At 40.2% G+C, this 24,640-nt stretch overlaps 2 protein-coding genes and 2 pseudogenes across 3 annotated transcripts; all 4 read left to right on the top strand.

Annotated features, from left to right (window-relative positions):
- The first annotated feature begins 1,165 nt into the window (after window positions 1-1,165).
- LOC125200497 (putative pentatricopeptide repeat-containing protein At5g47460 pseudogene) lies at window positions 1,166-12,048 on the top strand (annotated as a pseudogene).
- Window positions 7,974-11,053, top strand: LOC125212892 (putative disease resistance protein At1g50180). 2 transcript variants are annotated; one of them, XM_048113202.2, is made up of 2 exons: window positions 7,974-9,233; window positions 10,847-11,053. In XM_048113202.2, the coding sequence occupies exons 1-2, from the start codon at window positions 8,028-8,030 to the stop codon at window positions 10,862-10,864; spliced, it is 1,224 nt and encodes a 407-aa protein (XP_047969159.1). In that variant the 5' UTR covers window positions 7,974-8,027; the 3' UTR covers window positions 10,865-11,053. The 2 variants fall into 2 exon arrangements, with proteins under 2 accessions (XP_047969159.1, XP_047969152.1); XM_048113195.2 differs by lacking the exon at window positions 10,847-11,053 and adding an exon at window positions 9,682-9,891.
- A 700-nt stretch (window positions 12,049-12,748) lies between the features above and the next one.
- LOC148932948 (putative late blight resistance protein homolog R1B-13) lies at window positions 12,749-15,197 on the top strand. The gene is made up of 2 exons (XM_089065295.1): window positions 12,749-13,843; window positions 14,220-15,197. The coding sequence occupies exons 1-2, from the start codon at window positions 12,749-12,751 to the stop codon at window positions 15,195-15,197; spliced, it is 2,073 nt and encodes a 690-aa protein (XP_088921421.1).
- Window positions 15,198-17,558: 2,361 nt separating this feature from the next.
- On the top strand, window positions 17,559-20,042 carry LOC125200496 (putative late blight resistance protein homolog R1A-3; annotated as a pseudogene).
- The last annotated feature ends 4,598 nt before the right edge of the window (window positions 20,043-24,640 follow it).

The raw sequence follows: 24,640 nt of genomic DNA, 5'->3' as shown, positions 1-24,640 counted from the left end.
GGGTGCCCATTACAACACTTTATTTGCCTTTAAACAAGTGTGTGATTCAATAAAAAGTGATTGCGCACCCACTGCTCGTTCTCTCCTTTGTTATGGTCCCAACCCCCAATATCCAGTGCCGATACATGCCATGGATTTCAAGTTGCTCAGGGTACTAGAAGATCTTACAGTCCGATTTTACCACATTCCACTTGAAATTTTCAAATTAGTTTGTCTAAAGTACCTTGCTCTAAGTTGTGACCAAGAACTCCCTACTTCAATATCCAACCTTTATCACCTTCAATTCTTGTATCTATCCATATACGTACCTTATAAAGCGTGGAGCTCTGTCATATATGCCAATGGAAATATGGGACATGCTAGAAATAGAAAGAGACCTACCAACCCCTACTTCAAATGTTACTTTGGACAAACTCTCACGTCTTGTTGGTGTGAGTGCAAAAAGTTGCACCATAGAAATTTTCAAAAGAATCACTAATTTAAAGGATTTAGGTATTCAAATGCAGTTGAAGCCTTATGATGAGGATGATGATTGCAATCCATTGAGTGGCTTGGATAATATCTCAAAACTCCAAAGTTTGGACTCAATTGCATATTTTGTAGTGAACCCTGGTATGAAGTATATGAGTTTGTGCTTCCTCTTTCAATGTTCCCTTCAACTCTAACAACATTGCAGTTGATGGGCTTAGGGAGTCCATGGAAGCACATGAATGACATTGGTTTTCTACTACCAAATCTTAAGAAACTCGATTTAAAACAATATGCTTTTCAAGGCCTGGAGTGGAATATAGAATTGGGGAGTTTTGGGAAAGTTGAGACAATTGTGATTGAAGACACCGATATCGTGAGATGGACCGCTCAACATGGAAACCTCCCAAGGCTTAACCTCCTAAGTATACGCCATTTCTATAAATTAAAACAACTCAATTGGACGCGTGATCCCAAAAAGGCCAAAAAGCCTACAATTGAACTGATTGAGTGCAATCCCTTAGGTGTTGCTTCTGCTGAGCAATTAACACCGAAATCTCACTTTAGAGTTCGTTGTCACTCTTCTTTTTGAGATGAGAAGTTGTAGCTATGCTCTGAAATTGGTTAACGGGTTAGCCTTCCTACTTCATTTATATGCATGCACAAACCACATCATTTGAATTCTTTCTTAATTAAAATGCTTGTGTATGATCACATCATATATTCATTTATCTCTGCTGGAACCTTGAAATTGTTTTCTCAGCTGGAAAAATCAAATCTTGTTGCCGATTCGTATTCGCTCACCGCAGCTCTGTGTGCTTGTGGCCAACTGAACAGAGTGAAGGATGGGAAATCTTTGCATTCCAAGATTGAAAAATATGGCGCTGAATGCAGCGTGTTTGTGGCTAATGCGGCTACACTTCCCGTGCGATGAAGGTTTTTGGAGAAATGGCTGAGAAAGATACTATTTTATGGAACTCTCTTCTTGTTGCAATGCTAGAAATGGGGCGCTTGATGAGGCATTCGCTGTTTTCAATCGAATGCCTAATCCCGACACCATCTAGTACAATGAGCTAATAGATGGCGTCGCGAAGTATGGAGTGGTGGAAGATGCTATGTCTGTGCTTTCAAGAATGCCAAACCCGAACTCGTCTTCTTGGAATGCGATCATAACAAGGTATGCAAACAGGGGAAGAGGCAGAGACGCTGCGATGTTTTTCTCCAAGATGCACTCATGTGGTGTTCGTATGGATGAGTTCACATTTTCGAGTGTACTTAGCAGTATTGCTGGATTGTCCTTTCTCACGTTAGGTGGTTCTGCGTGTTGAAATTTGGTTTTAAGGAGCATGTTGTGGTGGGGAGTGCGCTTATCGACATGTACTTCAAGTGTGGGGCGGTGGAGGAGGCGGAGAGGTTGTTTGAGTCCCTCCCCGAGAAGAATTTAGTCACTTGGAACACGTTGTTATCAGGCTACGCGCACAATGGTGATACGAGGAAGGTGTTTGAGATCTTCAAGAAGATGAAAGTGGCTAAAGATTTGAAGCCGGATGAAATCACATTCCTCAATGTTCTATCCGCGTGCTGGCATGGTGGGGCTAGAGCTAGATTGATGATTGTGGGAGAAATTGGAGAGGAGAGGGGGTTTTTGGCGGAAAATCGAGAGAGAAAGCGTGAAATTAGGGTTTGAATATCCTTACCTGCGCCGCCACTTATACGCGCGAGAAATGCCCGACCGGGCGAATTGCCCGGGCGTTTTGAACACAACCCGGGCGTTCTCACTGGGGCCGGGCATTTTTAGTGCTCGAAACGCCCGGCCGGGCGTTTTGATTCTTCCACCCGGGCGTTTTTTTCTGCGATTTTCTTTTTTTTTATTATTTTTTTTACCCTGCAACAGAACACGGTAAAAATACCAAAAACCCAGCTCAAACAAAAGTAGGGAAAGAAAGTAAGCACTACCCATGTAAACACTCAAACACACCAAGAAGATAAGCTAAAACACACACAAAAACAATAAATGTACCTACTAGGGGTTGCCTCCCCTATAGCGCAATTTTTTACCGTTGTATGCTCGACGCTCTTCAATCTCCACCTACTCAATCAAGCCAACAACAAAGACTTCGTCTTGTTGCTCCCTAGTATAGAACTTCTTCAAGTTTTGACCATTGGCCTTGAAGGTGGGTCCATCGGATCCAAAGAGCTCCATCGTTCCATTGCTCATGACTTCCTTAATAGTGAAGGGGCCGGACCACTTAGATTTCAGCTTGCCCGGGAAGAGCCTCAACCTGTGGTTGAAGAGTAGAACGGCGTCTCCCGGGTAGAACTCACGCCTCTCAATCATCTTGTCGTGGTGAGCTTTCATCCTTGCCTTGTAGATGGATGAATTAGCATATGCTTCATTCCTAAACTCATCAAGTAGATTGAGGTGAAGCATCCTCTCCTTGCCGGCTTTAGTGAAGTCCATGTTCAATTGCCTCACCGCCCAATACGATGAGTGTTCCATTTCAACCGGGAGGTGGCACGACTTCCCAAACACCAATTGGTAAGGTGACATTCCGATGGGAGTCTTATGGGCCGTCCTATACGCCCATAAAGCATCATCAAGCTTGAGTGCCCAATCCTTCCGGTTTGCCTTGACACTCTTTTCAAGAACTTGTTTGATCTCTCTGTTGGCCAACTCAGTTTGGCCATTAGCTTGAGGGTGATACGGAGTTGTCACCCGATGCTTTACTCCATATCTTATTAACACCGCCTCTAGCCACCTATTGCGAAAGTGAGAACCTCCATCACTAATAATAGCTCGTGGTGCGCCAAATCGCGTAAAAATGTTCTTTTGAAAAAACTTCATCACCACTTTCGAATCATTGGTGGAGGTAGGAATGGCCTCCACCAACCTTGATACATAGTCCACGGCTAAGAGGATGTATTGGAACCCATTAGATAGAGGGAAGGGCCCCATGAAGTCGATGCCCCACACATCAAAGAGCTCAACTTCCACGATCGTCGTCATCAGCATCTCCTTCTTCTTAGAAATGCCCCCCATTCTTTGGCATTCATCACACTTCTTCACAAACTCTTGACAATCTTTGGTGATGCTTGGCCAAAATAGGCCACTTTGTAGCACCTTCATGGCAGTCTGGTTGGCTCCAAAATGCCCACCGCTAGGTGCGGCGTGACAATGCATTATGACGGACTCTCACTCCTCTTGTGGGACACATCTTCTAATCACCATATCGGCACACCTCCTAAACAAGCACGGGTCATCCCAAAAGTAGAACTTTGCGTCATGGAAAAATTTCTTCTTTTGGTAATCTTCAAGTCCTTCGGGAACCACCTTAGCATTGAGGTAGTTCACAATGTTGGCATACCATGCCACTTTCCCTTTAGCCACAAAGAATAGGTGATCGTCCGGAAACTCTTCGTTGATGGCTAACTTCAACTTCTCCTCTTTATTCATATGCTCCATCCTTGACAAGTGGTCTGCCACCACATTTTCACATCGTCTTCGGTCTCGGATCTCCAAGTCAAACTCCTGTAGGAGCAAGATCCACCTAATAAGCCTTGGCTTCGCGTCCTGCTTTGCAAAGAGGTGCCGAATTGCGGCATGATCGGTGAAAATGATGGTTTTGGCCCCGATGAGATAGGGGCGAAACTTGTCGAAAGAATAGACCACCGCTAGCATCTCCTTTTCGGTGGTGGTGTAGTTGGCTTGAGCTGGATCTAAGGTCCGGCTCGCATAGTAAATCACCCGGAAAATCTTGTCCCTCTTCTGCGACTGTGTCATGAAAGCATTCAGTATGTCCTCTGAACTCCTCTTCTGCGGCTCGTTGATCATTCCTTGAGACACTGTAAACCCCGGAGGTGGATGCAAGGCATTGTTGGGGTTTCCATTGGAGAGATTAGGATGTGGCTTATTCCCAAAGTGGTTGAAACCTCCACACCCTTGGTTGGGGCGGGAGTTGCTATAGTATCCGTTGCCCCCTTGGTGTACGTAGTTGACGTCTTCTACACTTTCTAGGTTATCTTGCACCGATGATCCCACTCCCATAAGATCCATCTTCCTGTGGATGAGCTCCAATTGATTCGCCAAGCTGTTGTCGGGACTGACTTCTGAGGCAGAAGCTATTCTGTGCACCTTGCTCCTCTCATTAGTCCAAGTTCCATCATTCGAGGCAACTCTCTCGATCACCTCCATTGCTGCCTCCTCACCAATCTTTATCAATGATCCTCCTGCGCTCCAGTTTAGCTTGCTCTTTGCATCAGGCAGGCACCCCTTGTAGAATGCGAGGACTTGATGGGTTGGATTCAAGCCATGATTAGGACACTGCTTCAAAAGGCTCTTGAACCTTTCCCAAGCTCCTCTAATACTCTCTTGAGAAGTCATCTCAAATGCTAGGATCGCTGATTGCCTATTCAAGGCTTCACTTGGAGGGTAGAATTTTGCCAAGAATTTGGCCACCAATGCATCCCACGTGCGGATGGAGTTGGGCTCCAGATTGTCTAGCCAATCCCGGGCATCATCCTCGAGAGAGAAAGGAAACGCCCTTAATCTGATCTATTGGGACTCCATTGATTTTTGTCGTGTTGCAGATCTGGATGAACTTGGTGATGTGTTTGTTAGGTTCCTCCATGGATCGGCCTCTAAAAACATTGTTCTCCACCATCTGAAAGAGCCCTCTGAGCTGAAAGTTGTTAGCATCCATGTTGTTGCTAACGATTGCTGGATTGGACACCCCATCATAGGCAAACATGTTCTGCACTTGTATCCCATTCTGCCCTTGATCTAACCGCCTCTGCAATGCTGCGAGTTGCTCTTAAAGTTGAGCATTAGTTAGGGGGGTGGTGGATTGTTATTCCCATTGTTCCCCCCGTTTCCTCCGTCCATCAGAAAAGTAGGGTGCGGCTCAAACGGAATAGGAGAGTGAACTGGTGAAGGAGCAGGTGACGGTGTTTCTAGAACTGGTGAAGGTGACCGTCTCTGGACCGGAGAAGAAACTCAGATCTGCTGGTTCAGTCTCTTCAAAGCGTTTCTCCTTCTGTTGGATGCTTCGATCTCAAGATCAATAGGCTCTAAAGGTAAACCCTTAGAGCGTGTTTGCATGCAACCTGAAAATGACAACACAGATCTGAGAGCTCAAAAATAAAAATAAAAATTAAAGCAATAAAATCTAGAGTAGCAATCTCTATATTTACCAAAAACTTGACTCGATTTATTTTCAAACACGAGAATTACCCGCAAGTGTACGGGGCTAGTGTAGTAATAAACAAGTACGAGTGTCGTATCCACGGAGACAAATTATGTAACTCAAGTACCACGAACCGATTTTGACAACTATCTAGAAAATCCGGAAAAGTTGGTTTTTGATTTTGAAAAAAAATGATTAAACATAAACAAGATAAAGCACGCAACCAACGACGAGTTTCAAATAAGAGAACGAGGTTGAGCTTTGGATCCAACTACAATGAACACGATGTGAACAACCCAACAACTTCGATTACCCATTTGAAGTCTCTAGGATTACTAGGAAAGCCGCTAGTCTAGACTAAGCCCTCTCTCGAGTGCACTTAACCAGTTGATTAACCATTAATATTGAAGTCTCCTTCTAATATGTCACAATTAACTCCTTAAAACAAAAGGCTCAAGTCCTCACTCTAGAATTCCTTCTCTCGAATGCAAATTATCTAGGTGTTGTTCATTCTTTTATCAATCCTAATTAGGTATCTCTCGATTACTCAAAACTAGGTCAACAAACCCAACTGGTAGCTAAGCAATTGAATTGAAAAAGCACAAGAATGAAACAAAGAAATCACAAGAGCAAAGGTAATCAAAAGTCCTTGAATTAATCAAAAGCATTCATTGTAGTCTTCACCAAAACTCTACAAATGATTTAGCTACTCATATTCAAAGCAAATTCACAAGAAAAATCCATAGAAAGTGAATTGAACATAGTAAAACTAATAAAGATACTCCCAAGGGTGGATTGAATGGGCAAATCGTCTTCATCTTCAAACTTGTTGATGAATCGGACTCTTTGTCGCTTCAATCTACTCTCCAAATGTGGAAACTACTTCTGGGGCGTGTGGAAAGTGTGCTGGAGTCGAACCCTAGGTCCTATTTATACCCGTGGCGAAAAATAGAAATAAAGCTGTAGTCGAGCAAATCGCCCGGCCGGGCGATTCCTAAGTAACAAAACGCCCGACCGGGCGTTCTTCTTGAATCGCGAAGTAGCACAAAACGCCCGGCCCGAGCGTTTTCAGAGGGAAAAACGCCCGGGGACAGAGAATTCGCCCGGTCTGAGTGACAAAACGCCCGACTCGGGCGATTTCAGAGGGAAAAACGCCCGGTGACAGAGAATTCGCCCGGCCTGGGTGGCAAAACACCCGGCTAGTTCTGTGAAAACGCTCGGCTTGATCTTTTGGCTGCCATTTCGTCCGTTTCCACCTGTTTTGACTACAAAAACTCGACAAACTTATCAGAGCACTCTAACTAAGGGATCATGGATGAAAACTCAAGTAATGTGCTACAATATACTCAATTAAGCACTTTAAACCATCCAAAACACTTGCTAAACTACGAGTTTATCACTTTGTTATAGGAAAATAAATGTGTTTTAATAGATTTATAGTGGATCATTACATATGTGCTTCGAATGGAGGTTGTAGATTGATTTCGAGATGAATTATTTAAGTTGAATTGGATAATGTAAAAGGACTACTGGATAGAATTAGATTTTGTTGACAAGAATTCGGAAATATCTTGGGATAACAGCATCTTATGATCATGTATTCAATAATGTAATATTTTGCTTTTCTTGATGTAACAAGCCAAGCTTGCATCCCAACAAAAGCATACAACTTTATTAACAAAAGGAGACAGCTTTAATAAAGGACCTGTCACATTTGCACCATCAATTTGATCTTATTAAAACTTAAAAAATGCATTTCTTGAAACAAGTACTCCCTCCATCATATAATAGATAACACAGTTGGAGAATGATACGGGATTTTAGGAGATGTTGGTTTGTATGTTAGATGAAGAGAGAAAATAGTATATTTATATTAATGTGACATCTTTTGTGGGACAAATTAAAAAGGAAAATGTGACATCTATTATAGGACGGAGGGAGTAATCTATATATCAAATATTTTTGCAAAAAAAACTTTATATTAAGTAAAGTGGTTTTTGTTTCATATATAGATAGATCGTTTAAACCAAATTTAGAATACGACTTTCAATAATTTGGTTGTCAATATCACATTAAAATCTGTGTCGTCCATAAATAGAATACTCCCTCCGTCCCCCATAATTTGTCCCCATTTGATTCGGAACGGATTTTAAGAATTATATAATAGAAAGTGGGTTTAAAAAGTTAGTTGCATGTGAACCCTACTTTTATATATTAGTTTTATAATAAAATGTGAATGAGAATGAGTTAGTGATCCACTATCGAAAGCATACAGCTTTATTGACAAAAGCACGGAGACAGGTTTAATAAAGAGCTGAAAATAATCTAAAAATCCCACCACTACTCCTCTCACCACCACTCTCACTCTACCCAGTGATGGCTGCTTATGGAGCTGCCGTTTCTCTCAAGAACACAATTCAGAGTCTTCTAGAATCGTCTCGCATCTCGCTGGTTCCTCCCTCTCCTGATATCTTACGATCTGCATATGATGCTATGTGTTGCTTGCACAACGTTCTGAGCAAATTGGACGAGACAGGCTACAGCAAGATCAGGACGAAGGTGAACGCTTTTGATGAACAAATCAAAGACGCCATATGGGAATTCGAAGATTTACTCGAATCGCACTACACTGATCAGATTCTTCCACAGCTTGAAAGCGAGAGAGATCGCTTGCCTTTCTCTGTAGATCTGCAGAGTCTGTGGCAGAGTGTTGATCGCTTCATCGAGAGGATGGCTGTGATGGAGGCAGAGTACGATATGGAGCTGGTGAATATGCCGGAAGAAGAAGGTGAACCTCTTTCCTCGAGAATTGATTTTGGAGGAATTAACTCAGAGATGGTTAAATTGTCTAAGCAATTTGAAGAAGTGAGGGATTATATTCTTGCAAAAGCAGAACGAGAAGGTAAATATGCTAGAGTTAATTGTTTATTATTAACTGGGATGGCAGGGGTTGGAAAGACTACTCTTGTTAAGAAAGTATTTGATGATCCCTCGATTCAGACACATTTCGAGCTTCGAGCATGGGTCAAAGTAGGCAGAAAATGTGAATCCAACGAAACATTACGATGCATTCTAGCTCAAGTGGATCCCAGCAATCGCGACCAAATGCTAACCCAAAGAGACGATGATGATATCAAGAAATTAGTTGGACTCTTGGAAGAGAGATTGAAGGATAAGAAATGTCTCATTGTGTTGGATGATGTATGGCAATGGGACACACGACTCATGAGTACCTTGCAAGAAAAGAATGTCCAAATTTTGGTTACAAGCAGGCTGAGAATTAAAGATTCTCCAAGTTATTGTGATGTAAGATTGTTGGATAAAGAAGAAAGTAAGAGATTACTTGGTGAGAAGGTATTCGGTGATAAAGGTTTCCCACCTTACCTTGAGGAATTAGGAGAAAAGATTGCACAAAAATGTGAAGGTCTTCCACTTATGATAGTTACAGTTGCAGATCTCCTAAGAAAAGCCAACAAGGGTACTGGGGAAGAGATTGACAAATGTACCCAAGAATATTGGACTGAGGTAGCCGAAAAACAACAAAGTTCAGTGTTTGTGGATGCATATAATCAAATATCAAAGGTATTTTTCCCAAGCTATGACTACTTACCACAAATTTGGAAAATGCTTTTTCTCTATTTGGGAGCTTTCCTCCCATATACGAATATTGATCCACATGATATCATGTGTTATGTGAGTGCTGAGGGGTTTTGCGAACAAATTGGGAAAAAAAAATTGGATGATGAGGTTATGGATGGATTGACGACTAGGGAATTTTTTGTTTCCCATACCCTGACAGAGCTTTCCTATAATTATCATCTTCTTCTATATGATTTTGATCCAGTATCTTGGTTTTCAAATAAAAAATGTCGCTTGTGTAAGAAAGAAGCTAGTAAAATCAAGTTTTTGCATGTCTTACAAAGTTGCTATGAAGATATGAAAGGACAGCGTCGGTTGTGTGCCCATTCCAACACTTTATTTGCTATCAAAGAAGTCTATGATTCAATAAAAAGTGATTGTTCCTCCACAGTTCGTTCTCTCCTTTGTCATGGTCCTAGCCACCCTTATCCAGTGCCAATACATGCCATGGATTTTAAATTGCTCAGGGTACTGAATGCTCGTAAGGTACGATTTTATGATATCCCACCTGAAATTCTAAAACTAGTTTGTCTAAAGTATTTAGCCATAAGTTGCAACAAAGAGCTCCCTGGTTCAATTTCCACCCTTTTGCACCTTCAATTCTTGATTATCATTCGATATGTGGCCATTATAAAGCGTGGAGCTCTGCCATATATGCCATTGGAAATATGGAACATGCAAAACCTACAACATCTTAATGTCATGGGAAGAGACCTGCCAACCCCCAATTCTAACTCCAATGCTATTTTGGACCGAGTCTCTTTTCTTATAGGCGTGACTACAAAGAGTTGCACTATGGAAATTCTTAAAAGAATCCCAAATTTAAGGAGTTTATCCATGATTATGATACAGAAGCCTTATGATGAAGACGATGATAGCAATTCATTGAGTGGCTTGGATCATATCTCAAAGGAACTCCAGAATTTGAATATTCTTTCAATTGATGTATTGAACCCTGATATGAAGTGGGAGACTATGGTTCCTCTTTCAATGTTCCCATCAAGTCTAACAACATTGAATTGACTGGTTTAGGGTATCCTTGGCAGTACATGAACGAGATTGGTTTGATGCTACCAAATCTTAGGTACCTCGTACTAAAAGAGTATGCCTTTCGAGGCCCAAAGTGGGATCTAGAATCAAGTTGTTTTTTGAAACTTATGAAACTTGTAATTGAAGACACTGATTTGGTGGAATTAAAAGCTCAACAAGGAAGCCTCCCTTGGCTTAAGCTCGTAAGTCTACGATATTGCTACAAATTAAAACATCTCGATAGGTTGTGCTGTAACACAGGGGTAACACCTGTAATTGAATTAGTAGATTGCAATCCCTTAGTTTATGCATTTGTCGAGAAATTTTCAGAATCTTACAATGTAATAGTTCGTAGCCACCGTTCTTATTTGTGATGAGTACTCTCAACTTGGTTAACAGGTTAGCCTTCTTACTTTTATTAATTTTCAAAAACCACGTCAATTTATTTCTCTTTTAACTGAATTAATTGCTTGTGCTTCTAGTTTAAACTAGACATATTTTCATTATATTGATTTATTGTTTTTCAGGCACATGAGAAAAAATAATGGGTCAGATGTCGCATTATCCCATCATTTCAAGTGAATTGTGATGTTGTTTCCTGAATTCAAGGATAGTAATTTGTTGGATTCTGTTTAGAATTGTGAAACCTGAATGTTGAATTATGTTTGTAACCAAAACTATTGTCAGCTTAAATTTCTGTTAAAACATTACTTGCTTTTTTCCCACATTCAATACTCTCTCTGCTTTATGCATGATTTTCACTTTGTTTTGATTGTATGTTGAATTAGTTGATGTTTTTTTTGTTATATTTGATGAAAATTTTGAAATTGTAATAGCTTAGAATTTACTTGTTCTTGATTAGATATTTATTTGTGTAATTAGAGTCGGGCCGTATTTTTAGTTGTCGCATTTTGTCGGTGTTGGAGCTGTACATGCCCAACAGCTATTCTTGCAAAGGATCGAAGCTGGCGCTAGATAAGGGGTTCACTGTTTTTAGTCGAGTGCCTAATACCGACACTATCTCGTACAAGGAGCTTATGGATGGCGTTTGGAGTGGTGGAAGACGCTATATCTCTGGTTTCAAGGATGCCAAACCCAAACTCATCTTCTTGGAACGCGATCATAACATGGTATGCAAACAGGGGAAGAGGCAGAGACACCGCGATGTTTTTCTCCAAGATGCACTCAGTGTGGTGTTCGCATGGATGAGTTCACGTTTTTCAGAGTGTTCTTCTCTCACATTGGGTGGTTTGACACATTGCTGCGCATGAAAGTGTTGTTTTAAGGAGCATGTTGTGGTGGAATGGTGGAGGAGGCGCAGAGGTCGTTGGAGTCCCACCCAGAGAAGATTCTAGTCACATGGAACACATTGTTATCAAGGATACACTGTGATATGACGAAGGTTTTTGAGGAGTTGAAAGGGGCAAAAGATTTGGAGTTGGACGAGATCACCTTCCTTATCCGCGTCAAAGTATGCTCATTCAGAAGTCATGAGAGCATACTTTGACGCGATGAGGATTGAGACTAGGATTGATCCTATGCCGGAGGATTGTTGTTGAATTATAAAGGTGATGGCGCAAGCAGAGGACGTAGGGGTTGCTGAGGGGATTATTGGGGAGCTCGGGTTCATCATATCATTTCACTGTTTGTTTCCCTTTGGTATTGTATTTGCCGATGCATCATTTTAAAATTTGTTATAACTTTTAACGTCTCATATCTGACCGGCACAAGTTTTAAAAATTATTTGACTTTATGAAGTAAACTGGGTAGGAAAAGTTAGTAGATGTGGGACCTACTTTCGTATATTAGTTTTATAATAACATGTGTGTGAAATAATTTAGTGGAATGTATATGGTCCACTTATCAAATATAGTAAAAGTGAAATGAGAAATTTATTGGCGGACGGATAAAAAAGGAAAAATGAGACATTTAATGACAGACGGAGAGAGTAGTTCCGAAAGTGATATGACCAAAGTTATGATTTACTTCCATTGTCCCACAAAAGTATGCACTCTTTCCATAGTAGTAAATCCTAAAAGAATATGCACTTTTTAATTTTGGAAACTCTTTTCTATTTAATGATGTGAAACTTTCCACTAACAGTATTTTAATTACTTTTTCTTTTCTATCTCTCTTATTTTAATAATTGTGTATAAAAATATGTGCTTAACCAAAAATATATTAGGTGGGACGGATGGAGTTTATGACAAATTTTCCTTTAAAAAATGTATACTATAAAACAAATGCACACTAAAAAGTTATAATGACAAAATGTTTGAATTGTCATAACCTTAAAATATGTCGTGCATTGAGGGATCGTTTGTCGATACACGTTGACTGCAAATTCACTGTACCACCACCACCTACCGCCGTCACCAACTTCTTCCTCTTCATCACCACAAAGTCACAAACTCTCCACCTGTTGGGTGATGGCGGCTTATGGTGCAGCGATTTCTCTCAAGAAAACGATCAAGGATATTCACCAATCGTCTCGCATCTCGCTGGTTCCTCCTTCTCCACAGATCATAGGATCCGCCTATAATGCCATGAGTGACTTGCAGAGTGTTCTGCCAAAAGTGGACTTCACCAGCTACAGCAAGATCAGAACAGATGTGAATGCTTTGGATGAACAAATCAAAGAGGTCATATGGGAATTCGAAGATGCACTAGAATCCCTTTACACAGAACAGATTCTTCCACAGCTTGAAAGCGAGAAAGATCGCTTGCCATTCTCTGTAGATCTGCAGAGTCTGCGGCAGAGTGTTGATTGCTTCATCGAGAGGGTGACGTTGATGGAGGCGGTGTACGATATTGAACTGGCGTGTATGCCTGAAGAAGAAGGTGAACCTCTGTCCTCAAGAATTGATTTTGGTGGAATCAACTCATATATGGTTGGATTATCTCTTGAATTCGAACGAGCCAGGGATTGTCTGATCAAAGATGAAGGGAAGCGGTTATTAGTTACTGGGATGGCGGGGGTTGGAAAGACAACTCTTGCAAAAAAAGTATTTGATGATCCATCGGTTAAGAGACATTTCGAGCTTCAAGCATGGGTCAAAGTGGGCAGGAAATGTGAATTCAATGACATGTTACGATGCATTTCAGCTCAGGTGGATCCCAACACTCGCCACCAAATGCTTACCCAAAGAGATGATGATGGCAATGAGAAATTACTTGGACTCTTGAAAAAGAGAGTCAAGGATAAGAAATGTCTCATAGTGTTGGATGATGTATGGGAATGGGACACACAACTAATGGATAGCTTGCCACAAGAGAATGTCCGAATCTTGCTTACAAGTAGGCTAAGAATTCAAGATTCTCCAATTATTCATGAAGTACGCTTGTTGAATGAAAAAGAAAGTAATAAATTACTTGGTGAGAATGTGTTTGGTGAAAAAGGTTTCCCACCTTACCTTGCGAAATTGGGAGAAAAGATTTCACAAAAATGTGAAGGTCTTCCACTTATAGTTACAGTTGCAGATATCCTAAGAAAAGCCAACGAGAGTACCCGAGCGGAGCTTAACGTGAGTATCCAAAAATATTGGATTGAGGTAGTTTAAAAACAACATAATTCAGTCTTCGTGGATGCATATGATCAAATTGCAGAGGTACTTTTCCCAAGCTATGAATACTTACCTCAGTATTTGAAAATGTTTTTCCTCTATTTGGGAGCTTTTCCCCCATATCATAATCTTTTACTAAACTCCGGTCTCATATCTTGTATAAGTGCTGAGGGGTTTCTTCCACCATCTGCAAATCCATTTTTGGAACAATTTGAGTTGGAAAATTTTGTCTCAATGCCGGGTGGTGCTTGCCAAAACTTTCAATCTTCTTATATGGAATCATGAGTCTCTATCTTGGTTTACAAATAGAGATTTTCGTGTGCATTCTTGTTGGCAGCATTTGTGTAGGAAGGAAGCTAGTAAAATCAAGTTTTTGCATGTCTTACAAAGTCGTGATGAAGATATGAAAGACCAACGCCGGTTGTGTGTTCATTCCAACACTTTATTTGCCATCGAACAAGTGTATGAGTCAATAAAAAGTGATTGTCCATCCACTGTCCGTTCTCTCCTCTATTATGGTCCTTTACACCCTTATCCAGTACCAACATATGCCACGGATTTCAAGCTGCTCAGGGTACTAAATGCTCTTAAGGTCCGATTTTACCATATCCCACCTGAAATTCTAAAACTAGTATGTCTAAAGTATCTTTCTCTAACTTGCAACAAAGATCTCCCTGTTTCCATATCCAACCTTTTACAGCTTCAATTCTTGATTATCCATCCATATGTGCACATTATAAAGCGTGGAGCCCTACCATATATGCCAATGGAAATATGGGATTTGCAAAACCTACAAGAAATTGACGTCAAGGGAAGGGACCTGCCGACCCCCAATTCTAACTCTAATGCTATTTTGGACAAAGTATCTCGTATTTCAGGCGTGGGTACAAAGAGTTGCACTAGAGAAATTCTTAAAAGAATTCCGAATTTAAGCTCTCTATCCATTTTGAGGATGAGGAAGCCTTATGATGAAGACGATGATAGCAACTCACTAATTGGCTTGGCTAATATCTCAGAGGAACTCCAAAATTTGTTGACTCTTTCATTATTTGTACAACAACCTGATATGAAGTGGGAGACTATGGTTCCTCTTTCAATGTTCCCATCAAGTCTTAGATCATTGACGCTGTGTGGTTTAGGGTATCCTTGGCAGTACATGAACGATATTGGTTCGATGCTACCAAATCTTGTAAACCTCTATTTACAACAATATGCCTTTCGAGGGCCAAAGTGGGATATTGATAGACCCTTGATCTATCGGACTAGAGCACCAACGATTTGTAGTCAAAAGAAGAACAAGATAAACCCTAGTTGAGGTGCTAGTGGGCGGCGTTCACGCCAAGAACGGGAATGAGAAAAACGTTTAGTTTAGTTCTCAATGGTTTTGACTCTCTATTGGACTCCATTATTTATAGAGTCCGGACCCTACTTGATTCGACTTACGGTTCGGGAAAGAATCAAGAAGAAAACCCGAAAAGATTTGATAATATCTAATCCTAATCAAAACGTGAATATCTCAAAAATAAGGAAACATAATCATAACAAAATAAAAGAGTGATCAACTAAATCAAACGCAATTATAATTGCGGTCACGAGCGGGCCTCGATGTCTTCCTCTTCGGCCCTTCTTCCCTTGGGCCCACGTCCTTGGCTGCTCCCGCTTCAGGTCGACTCGTAGGTGCAGTTGTCTCGGCATTATCTTCGGGCCAATTGATTGCCGTCTCTGCCGTAGTTGTTGGAGCATGTACGTTGGAGTCCCTATCAGATATAGAATCGAGTTGTTTTTTGAAGCTTGTGAACCTTGTAATTGAAGATACCGATTTGGTGGAATGGAGAGCTCAACATGGAAGCCTCCCAAGGCTTAAGCTCCTGAGCATGCGATATTGCTACAAATTAAAACATCTCGATTGGATGTGTGATTCCTCAATGGTCACACCTACAATTGAATTAGTAGACTGCAATCCCTTAGTTTCCGCATCTGCCGCAAAATTACCAGAATCTCTCTTTGCGTTTAGTTGGCATTGTTCTTATGTGTGAAAGTCGCAGCTCGGTTAACAGGTTAGCCTTCTAACCTTTATTTGCACAAACCACGTCAATTCATTACTTTTTATTATCTAAAATGTCTTTGCTTGTAACTTAAACTCGATTTGTTTTTTTTGTAATTATGGTGCCATATCTAATATTCATTTATTGTTTTTCAGGCAAATGAGAGAACAAAATGGGTCAGATGTCGCATTATCCCATCTGTTCCAGTGTGTTATCATGTTGTTTCCTGAATTCAAGTATAGTAATTTGTTGGATTTTGTTGAGAACTATGGAACCAGATTGTTGAACTATGTTTGTCACCAATTGCCAGTTAAATTTCTGTTAAAACATTATGCATGATTTTCACTTTGTTTTGATACTATATTGATGGCGTCTGGAGTGGTGGAAAACGCTATAACTCTGCTACAAGGATGCCAAAACCCTTCTTGGAACAGGGTATGCAAACAGGGGAAGAGGCGGAGACAATGCGAGGTTTGTCTCCAAGATGCTCTCGTGTGGTGTTCGTATGGATTGAGCTTGAAGAAAAGTGTTGAATAGGGTATATGTTATACATATCTCTCTTCAATACCTGTCTCCCTTTGTTATTGGATTTGAAATTTCATATTTTATACTATCATTACAGTTGAGTTACTGAGTTGTTTTTAATCTTAGGATATTAACTTGTTGAAATTTGTTGATGATTATGTAGCCTAAATATTGAATTGTGCATGATTTTCAGTTTGTTTTCTATAATATGTTGAATCAATGGATGTGTTTCTTTAGTTTGAAAATTTCATATTCTTGGAATATAATACTTACTCCCTCCGTCCCATTTAAAATGCAACATTTGATAATCGGCACGGGATTTTATATAGTGTTGTTTTGTGAGTTAATGAAGAGAGAGTAAAGTAAGAGAGATGAAAAAGTAGAGATAAAGTTGTTTCCATTTAAGGAAACGTTTCATTTTTAATGGGACAACCAAAAAAGGAAAACGTTGCATTTTTAATGGGACAGAGGGAGTATTAATTAAAGAGAATCCTTTAGTCGAAAATCATGAATACGGGGATATGCTTGCATATCATGTTGTTGATTATTTGGATATTATTTTCCAAAAGTCTTGTCAAAATTGCTAGGTGTTTGAGTACTATTGCAGTTGAGTCTGATGTAAATGTTCGCATGCACAAAACACATCAGTCGAATTCTTTTTCTTAACTAAAAATGCATGTGTTATTGCACTGTTTACATGTATGTGTGTTCTAGGTTGTTGGCAGCTCCTTTCTTACTAGTTAGTCTATGAATGAAAATTTGTCATATACATGCTCCCCTACACGTGGATCATAGCATCTTATAGTAAGATATGTTTATTGACTAAAAAACAAAACTTTTTTCCTGAAAAAACCATAACTTATGGCCTGCATTATTCAACAATATCCTCAAAATGTTTACTAGCCATTCATGGAGACAAAGAGCTCGTGACATTTATACCATCAATAATTTTCTTAATATGTAGCCTGCTAAGCTTTACACTAATTTCTAAGTTTAAACGTTTATCAATACACGTGATTAGCAATACAAAATCCCACCACCACCTAAAGGCCGTTGCCAACTCCTCTCCTCCGCTTTCGCCACCACCACTCTCACTCTACCCAGTGATGGCTGCTTATGGTGCTGCCGTTTCTCTTAAGAGTACCATTCAGAGTCTTCTAGAATCGTCTCGCATCTCGTTTGTTCCTCCCTCTCCACAGATCTTACAATCTGCCTATGATGCTATGTGTCACTTGCAGAAAGTCCTGCTCAGATTGGAGGAGACCGGGTACAGCAAGATCAGGACAAAGGTGAATGCTTTGGATGACCAAATCAAAGAGGTCATATGGGAGTTTGAAGATTTACTCGAGTCCCATTATGCCGATCAGATTCTTCCACATCTCAAAAGCTCGTCAGGAGGTGAGAGAGACCTCTTGTCTTTCTCTGTTGATCTACTGAGTCTGCGACAGAGTGTTGATTGCTTCATCCAGAGGATCACGGTAATGGAGGCGAGGTTCGATATTGAACTACTCTATATGCCTGAAGAAGAAGGCCAACCTCTTTCCTCAAGAATTGATCTTGGTGGAATCAACTCAAATTTGGTTGGATTGTCTGATGAATTTGAACGATTGAGGGATTTTCTTCTTCAAGAAGGAGGAGGTGAAGATGAAGATGAAGATGAAGGGAATTGTTTATTAGTTACTGGGATGGCGGGATGGCAGGGGTTGGAAAGACAACTCTTGTTAAGAGAGTATTTGACGATCCATTGATTCAGAGATATTTCGACCTTCGAGCATGGGTCAAAGTGGGCAGAAAATGTGAATCCAATGAAACATTAAGATGCATTCTAGCTCAAATGGATCCCACCACTCGCCACCAAATGCTTACCTAAGGAGAGGACAATGATGACTTTGGGAAATTAGTTAGAGTCTTGGAAGAGAGATTAAAGGAAAAGAAATGTCTCATTGTGTTGGATGATATATGGCAAAGGGATACACGTTTAATGGGTACCTTGCAAGAAAAGAATGTCCAATTTTTGCTTACAAGCAGGCGAAGGATTCAAGATTCTCCAACTCATGTATTACGCTTGTTGAATACAAAAGAAAGTAAGAAATTACTTGGTGATAAGGTGTTCGGTGAAAAAGGTTTCCCACCTTACCTTACTCGTTCCTTGTATAAGTGCTGAGGGGTTTTTTGCACGAATTGGTATACAAGCTATGGAAGGGTTTAAGGATGTAGATCATAATGTGGAAGACATAATGGGTTTAGAACAGATAGCCGATGGAGACCAGTATATGGAAATGTTAATGTTTGTGACCGGTTACATATGTTTGCTCGCTCAAAGCTATAATCTTATTCTATTCGATAATGATATGTCATCATGGTTTTCGAATAAAGATTGTCGTGTGCATTCTTGCTGGCAGCACTTGTGTAGGAAAGAAGCTAGTAAAATCAAGTTTTTACATGTTTTACAAAGTTGGGATGAAGATATAAAAGACCAGCGACGGTTGTGTGTCCATTTCAACACTTTATTTGCCATAAAAGAAGTGTATGATTCAATAAAAAGTGATTGTCCATCCAATGTCCGTTCTCTCCTCTGTTATGGTCCTGTCCACCCTTATCCCGTGCCAATACCTGCCATGAATTTGAAGTTGCTTAGGGTGTTAGATGCTCTTACGGTCAGATTTTATCAGATCCCACTTGAAATTATAAAACTGGTTTGTCTAAAGTATCTTTCCCTAAATTGCAACATTGAGCTCCCTGCTTCTATATCCAACCTTTTACACCTTCAGTTCTTGATTATCCATCAATATGTGCGCATTATAAAGTGCGGAGTTCTTTCATGTATGCCAATGGAAATATGGGACATGCAAAACCTACAATATCTTAATGTCCAGGGAAGAGACATGCCAACTCCGAATTCTAATTCTAATGCTATTTTGGACAAAGTCTATTTTCTTGCAGGCGTGGGTACAAAGAGTTGCACTAGAGAAATACTTAAAAGAATTCCGAATTTAAGGTCTCTATACATTTCTATTGTGAGGAAGCCTTATGATGAAGACAATGATAGCAACCCATTGAGTGAATTGGCTAATATCTCAGAGGAACTCCAGAATTTGATGTGTCTTTCATATGCTGTACAACAACCTGATATGAAGTGGGAGGCTATGGTTCCTCTTTCAATGTTCCCATCAAGTCTAAGAGTATTGACGTTGGGTGGTTTAGGGTGTCCTTGGCATTACATGAACTACATTGGTTCGATGCTACCAAATCTTATTGCCCTTAGCTTAGAACATTACGCTTTTCGAGGCCCAGTGTGGGATATAGAATTGAGATGTTTTTTGAAGCTTGAGACACTTATAATTGAAGACACTGATTTGGTGGAATTGAGAGCTCAAGATGGAAGCCTCCCTTGGCTTAAGCATCTAAGCCTGCGATACTGCTACAAATTGAAACATCTCGATTGGTTGTGTGGTAACTCAGAGGAAACACCTGTAATTGAATTAGTAGATTGCAATCCCTTAGTAGATTGCAATCCCTTAGTTTACGCATCTGCCGAGAAATTCTCAGAATTTTACTATGTAGTTCGTAGCTACCATTCTTATATGTGATGAGAAGTCGCAGCCGGACTCTCAACTTGTTAACAGGTTAGCTTTCTCACTTTTTTTTTTTTTTTTTAATTTGCACAAACCACGTCAATTCATTACTCAAGTGTATTATCATGTTGTTTCCTGAATTCAAGGTTAGTAATTTGATGAGAATTATGTAAACGTAATGTTGAACTATGTTTGTAACCAAAACTATTCAGTTAAATTTCTGTTAAAACATCACATGCTTTTTTCCCTAGTTCAATATTCTCCGCAGTATGCATGATTTTCACTTTGTTTTGATTGTATATTGAATTAGTTGATGCTTTTTTGTTATACTATTAGATGAAAATTTTGAAATTGTATCTTGTTTAGCTAGTAGTATTAATTTGTGTAACAGTTAATTCGGGAACTTGTAATAGTAAGTAGGACCGTTATTTTTGTTATCGCATTTTGTCGTTGTTGGAACTCCGTGTTTGTGGCTGCGTTTCTGGTGCGATGAAGGTTTACGGTGAAGGATATTGTATCATGGAACTCTGTTCTTGCTGCAAATGCTAGAAACGGGGAGCTTGATTAGGCGTTCACTGTTTTTAGTCGAATGCCTAATCCTGTGCAGCGAGCTTATAGATGGAATCACTATATATCTCTACTTTCAAGGATGCTAATTGCCAAACCCGAACTCGTCTTCTTGGAACACGGTCATAACAGGGTATGCAAATAGGGGAAGAGGCAAGGTTTTTCTCCAAGATGCACTCGTGTAGTGTTCGTATGGATGAGTTCACGTTTTTTAGTGTTTTTAGCAGCATTGCTGGACTGTCTTCCCTCGAGCAGCTTGCCGATGAAGCATATGAAGCAGCTGATCATGACGTTCCAGGAGAGTACATAGAATCTGTTAAGCCTTCGAATGCTTGGACTCAGATGCGGGACGAGTAATTGGTCGATTCCATGTGGGATGCAGTATGTGAACAATTTTTTTCATTGTTTATGTGCAATTTTTTTAGTGTGCTTATTCTAACCTCATTTGTATGAACTACTTATGCAGTATGCGAATCATAACGTATGAGGAAGGCAAACCAGGTTTCGGAATATCCAATGTCCATCTATCTAAGAGCGATGCGTAGCTTTAGAAGATCAGTGTTTTTGTGAATCTTATCGTATGAACAAAGATATGAATTGTGATTGTTAACCTTGGTGATATGAAGCAAGCTAAGGAGGAGAAGATTCAAGCCAACTGGAAAGATGTGCTTCTAGGACCACCTCCAATGAAGTTGGATAAGAGAAAAGAGATGCAGCACGTGGCATGTGGTCCTGCTATTCTTGCATCGTGTTGAATTGCTATTGATTGATAATTGTAGTTTGTTGGAGTACTCTGCTTTTAGATTCCTTTTGATAGGTTATATATATAGCCATAGAGTTATCTGTAACTCATTCTGAATTTTATCATTAATCAAAAATATCCACTTTGAGCTATCATCTTCTTTTCCTTTACTTCGTGGCTTCTGCTCATAACCTATTATGGTATCAGAGCCTAGGTTGATCCTAGGTTCTGACCTTTCTTTTTCTTCTTTTTCATTTCTACAATATAGTTATATTCAATGGCTGAAAGCGATGGCTCCAATGTTGAGGAAATCTCTCACTTCTCATCATCAATACCGGTTCTGTCCCTAACGCATCTGATAGCTGTCAAGCTTACGGAGAGCAATTATTTGATCTGGAAACAACAGATCATGTCCACAATTCGGGCATTTGATCTCGAACCCTTTCTCTTCGAGGAACAGGTTGTGCCACCTCGACTGATAGCTACTGAAGGAACTTCCCAGCTGAAGATGAATCCAGAATATTTGCCATGGAAAAGGCAAGATCATTTACTAGCCTCATGGCTGCAATCTTCACTCACAGAGAGTATTTTGGGGCTTGTGGTTGGCCTCACTAACAGCAAGCAGATCTGGAAGGCCTTGGAAACCAGCTTTGCAAGTCAATCCAAAGCCAAAATGATGCAGTACAAAATGCAGCTGCAATCAGTGAAGAAGGATACTCTGCCTATGATAGAGTATCTAGGAAAAATTAAAAAATATTGTGACCTTCGGTTGCAAAGTTTCAGAAGATGATCAGATTCTCCAGCTCTCAATGGACTTGGTGTGAGAGTATGATCCTGCGATCGTGGCTGTTACAGCTAGAGCTGATGGCTGGACTATGCAAGAGGTAACTTCTTTACTTATTAGCTTTGAATCTAGGTTAGGGGTTTCTAAGCCCACTAAGTTGAACATGGAGGGATCTGTGCCCTCTTTGCATTTGGCTCAAACAACTGGTTATAATAGAGAAGGGGGAATACAGTAGAATCATCGAGGAAACCAAAATTTCCCCAATAGAAATGATGGCAGAGGTAGAGGAAATGGTTATAGGGGTGGCAGATCTGGTGGTAGAGGAAGATCTGGAAATAGGCTCAGCAAGGATCCCATCAGCAGCAAGGATCTTATCAGCCAATGTCCTCTGCCAATGTTGCTCAGACCAGGGGATCTTCTAGTTTTGGGACTCCATCTAAATATGCTTCTGATATCTCTGATACGGTCAATGCTTGGAAAGTGTATAGCCGAGGGGGCAGGGGAGTTGTTTGGCCAAGAGAGAAAAATAAGGAGGAAGGTGCAACAGAGGAGTAAATCGTGCAGTTCAGCAGTTCCTATTCTTATGCAGATTCAAATTAGTCTTCTGTTTTAGTAGTTCCTATTTTATTGCAATTCAAAATTATAGTGCCGTTTAGGAGTCTATAAATACTTGTAATCTGGGGGAAAATGGGACATCTCTTGGGTGATCAAGTATTGGGACGACAATTGTCGTAGGCCTCCGTAGTGAGGATTGTTACTTCCATTTCTGCAAATTCCAGCAATAAAAGAGTGCTTATTCCTCTGCTATTCTTGTGTTAGTGTGTGTGAGTGAGAGTTGTATTTAAGAGAGTACAGCTCGTGCTCCTCCCATCCCATTTAGCCTTTCACTCTTAACAATTGGTGTGGTGAACGATGGTGAATTCCAGGACGGATACTGACTTGACTTATTTTAACACAAGTGATACTAGCAAGTGTACGGGGCTAGTGTAGAAATTAGCAAGCAAGAGTATCGTATCCCACAGAGACTAATTTGTATCAACTTAACTACCACGAACAAACGTTGACAACTATCTAGAGAATCGGGAAAAGTTTGATTTTGTTCTAACACTACGAAAAGCATAAAATGAACAAGTAAATAAATAAAAAGCAAGTAAACACTGAGTGAAAAGATATATGGAGAAAATTGTAGAATTCAAAGATCCGATGCACAATTCCAAGCTCTTATCCAATCAAATTGCCTTACCTTTTGGTGTCTCTAGAGTTACTAAGTCGACCACAATTATAGATTAAACCCCCTCCCGAGGTGAGAAACTTGTAGATTAGGTGCTAGGATTGAAGTCCCCTTCTAATCCTAAAACCCCTAACTCCCAAAAGCTCGATTAGGTCAAAGACATCACTCAAAACCTCAACTCTCCCGAGTTTTATTGCATTAAGGTGTGAATTATTCTTATTTCCAGATTAATTATTTCATCTCCCGATTAATCTAATTAATCATATACAATCAAGTGGTGATCAAGCAATTGAAAGGAATAAACCCAAGAATAATCAAATAACTACAAGAGCAAGGTAAGAACAAAATCAATTGGATAAAAGCTATGAAATTAATGCATCTTCACCAAGAATTCTACAAGAAGTGTTTAGCTACTCATGTTCTTCACAAAAAACCATGTTTGAAACAAAGAATTCAATGAAAGACATAAGAGATAGATACTAAGAACTCCGGTGGAATGAATCTATGGAATGAAGTCTTCGATCTTCCGATCTGGAGCCTTCAATCTTCAATTCTCTCTCAAAGTGTTCTTGGGGGTGTGTGTGAGTGTTGGAGGCGGTAGGTGTAGAATGGATGTGAACCCTAGGCGTTTTCCCTTTAATCTTCCATCAAAAATCGCGTTTTTGCCAAAAGAATACGCCAAAATAGCGTACCCGGCCGGGTGGAATTATAAAGAGCAAAATTCACCCGGCCGGGTGGTCATTTTCGACCCCTTTCTGCCATTTTTACAGTACCCGGCCGGGTGAATTTACAGCGTAATAATTCACCCGGCCGGGTGTAAGTTTCTGGATAGCGCAGTGTTCTTTTAACGGCCATAAATTCTTCTGCCGAACTCCGATTGAGGCGTGCAAGATACCCACGCGAAGCTCTTTCGAAGACGAAGAGATTGATATGCATTATGGGATGATTGGACTTCAAAATCTCCAGTAAATATTGTCTCAAAATAAGGCTGCTGCACATCCACATATTTTGTACCTTTTTCTACACATTCTTAACAAAATGGTCAACATACCAATATAATAAAGAAGTATATATAAACATATCCAATAATAGACAAAATATGATCAAATTCATACATAACCACCCTCTAAAACCATGTAAAATCCAAGTATATCAGTACGCGATTGGACGGTTTGGAAAAGGCTACTGAAGAACTCAATGCGCAGTTCCAACGAACGGATGAGCAGGTGACGGCGCTGAGCTCAAAGCTCGACGCTGTGGTGGCAGAAATTCGGGCAGGATTCACTGCT

This window comes from Salvia hispanica, chromosome 2 (assembly GCF_029641045.1).
Source record: "Salvia hispanica isolate PSC_SH4W2 chromosome 2, Shi_PSC_v1, whole genome shotgun sequence".
Lineage (NCBI taxonomy): Eukaryota > Viridiplantae > Streptophyta > Magnoliopsida > Lamiales > Lamiaceae > Salvia > Salvia hispanica.
The sequence above is the reverse complement of the archived record's forward strand: the minus strand, read 5'-3'. Positions and strand labels throughout refer to the sequence as shown.

Bases quoted from the DNA above. Each gene is read 5' to 3' on its own strand.
- LOC125212892 (XM_048113195.2), top strand. From the start codon at position 8,028: ATGGCTGCTTATGGAGCTGCCGTTTCTCTCAAGAACACAATTCAGAGT. The intron at 9,234-9,681 runs GTATTTTTCCCA...GTTCCTCCACAG, and splicing joins CATATAATCAAATATCAAAG to TTCGTTCTCTCCTTTGTCAT.
- LOC148932948 (XM_089065295.1), top strand. From the start codon at position 12,749: ATGGCGGCTTATGGTGCAGCGATTTCTCTCAAGAAAACGATCAAGGAT. The intron at 13,844-14,219 runs GTGAGTATCCAA...TCTTGTTGGCAG, and splicing joins GTACCCGAGCGGAGCTTAAC to CATTTGTGTAGGAAGGAAGC.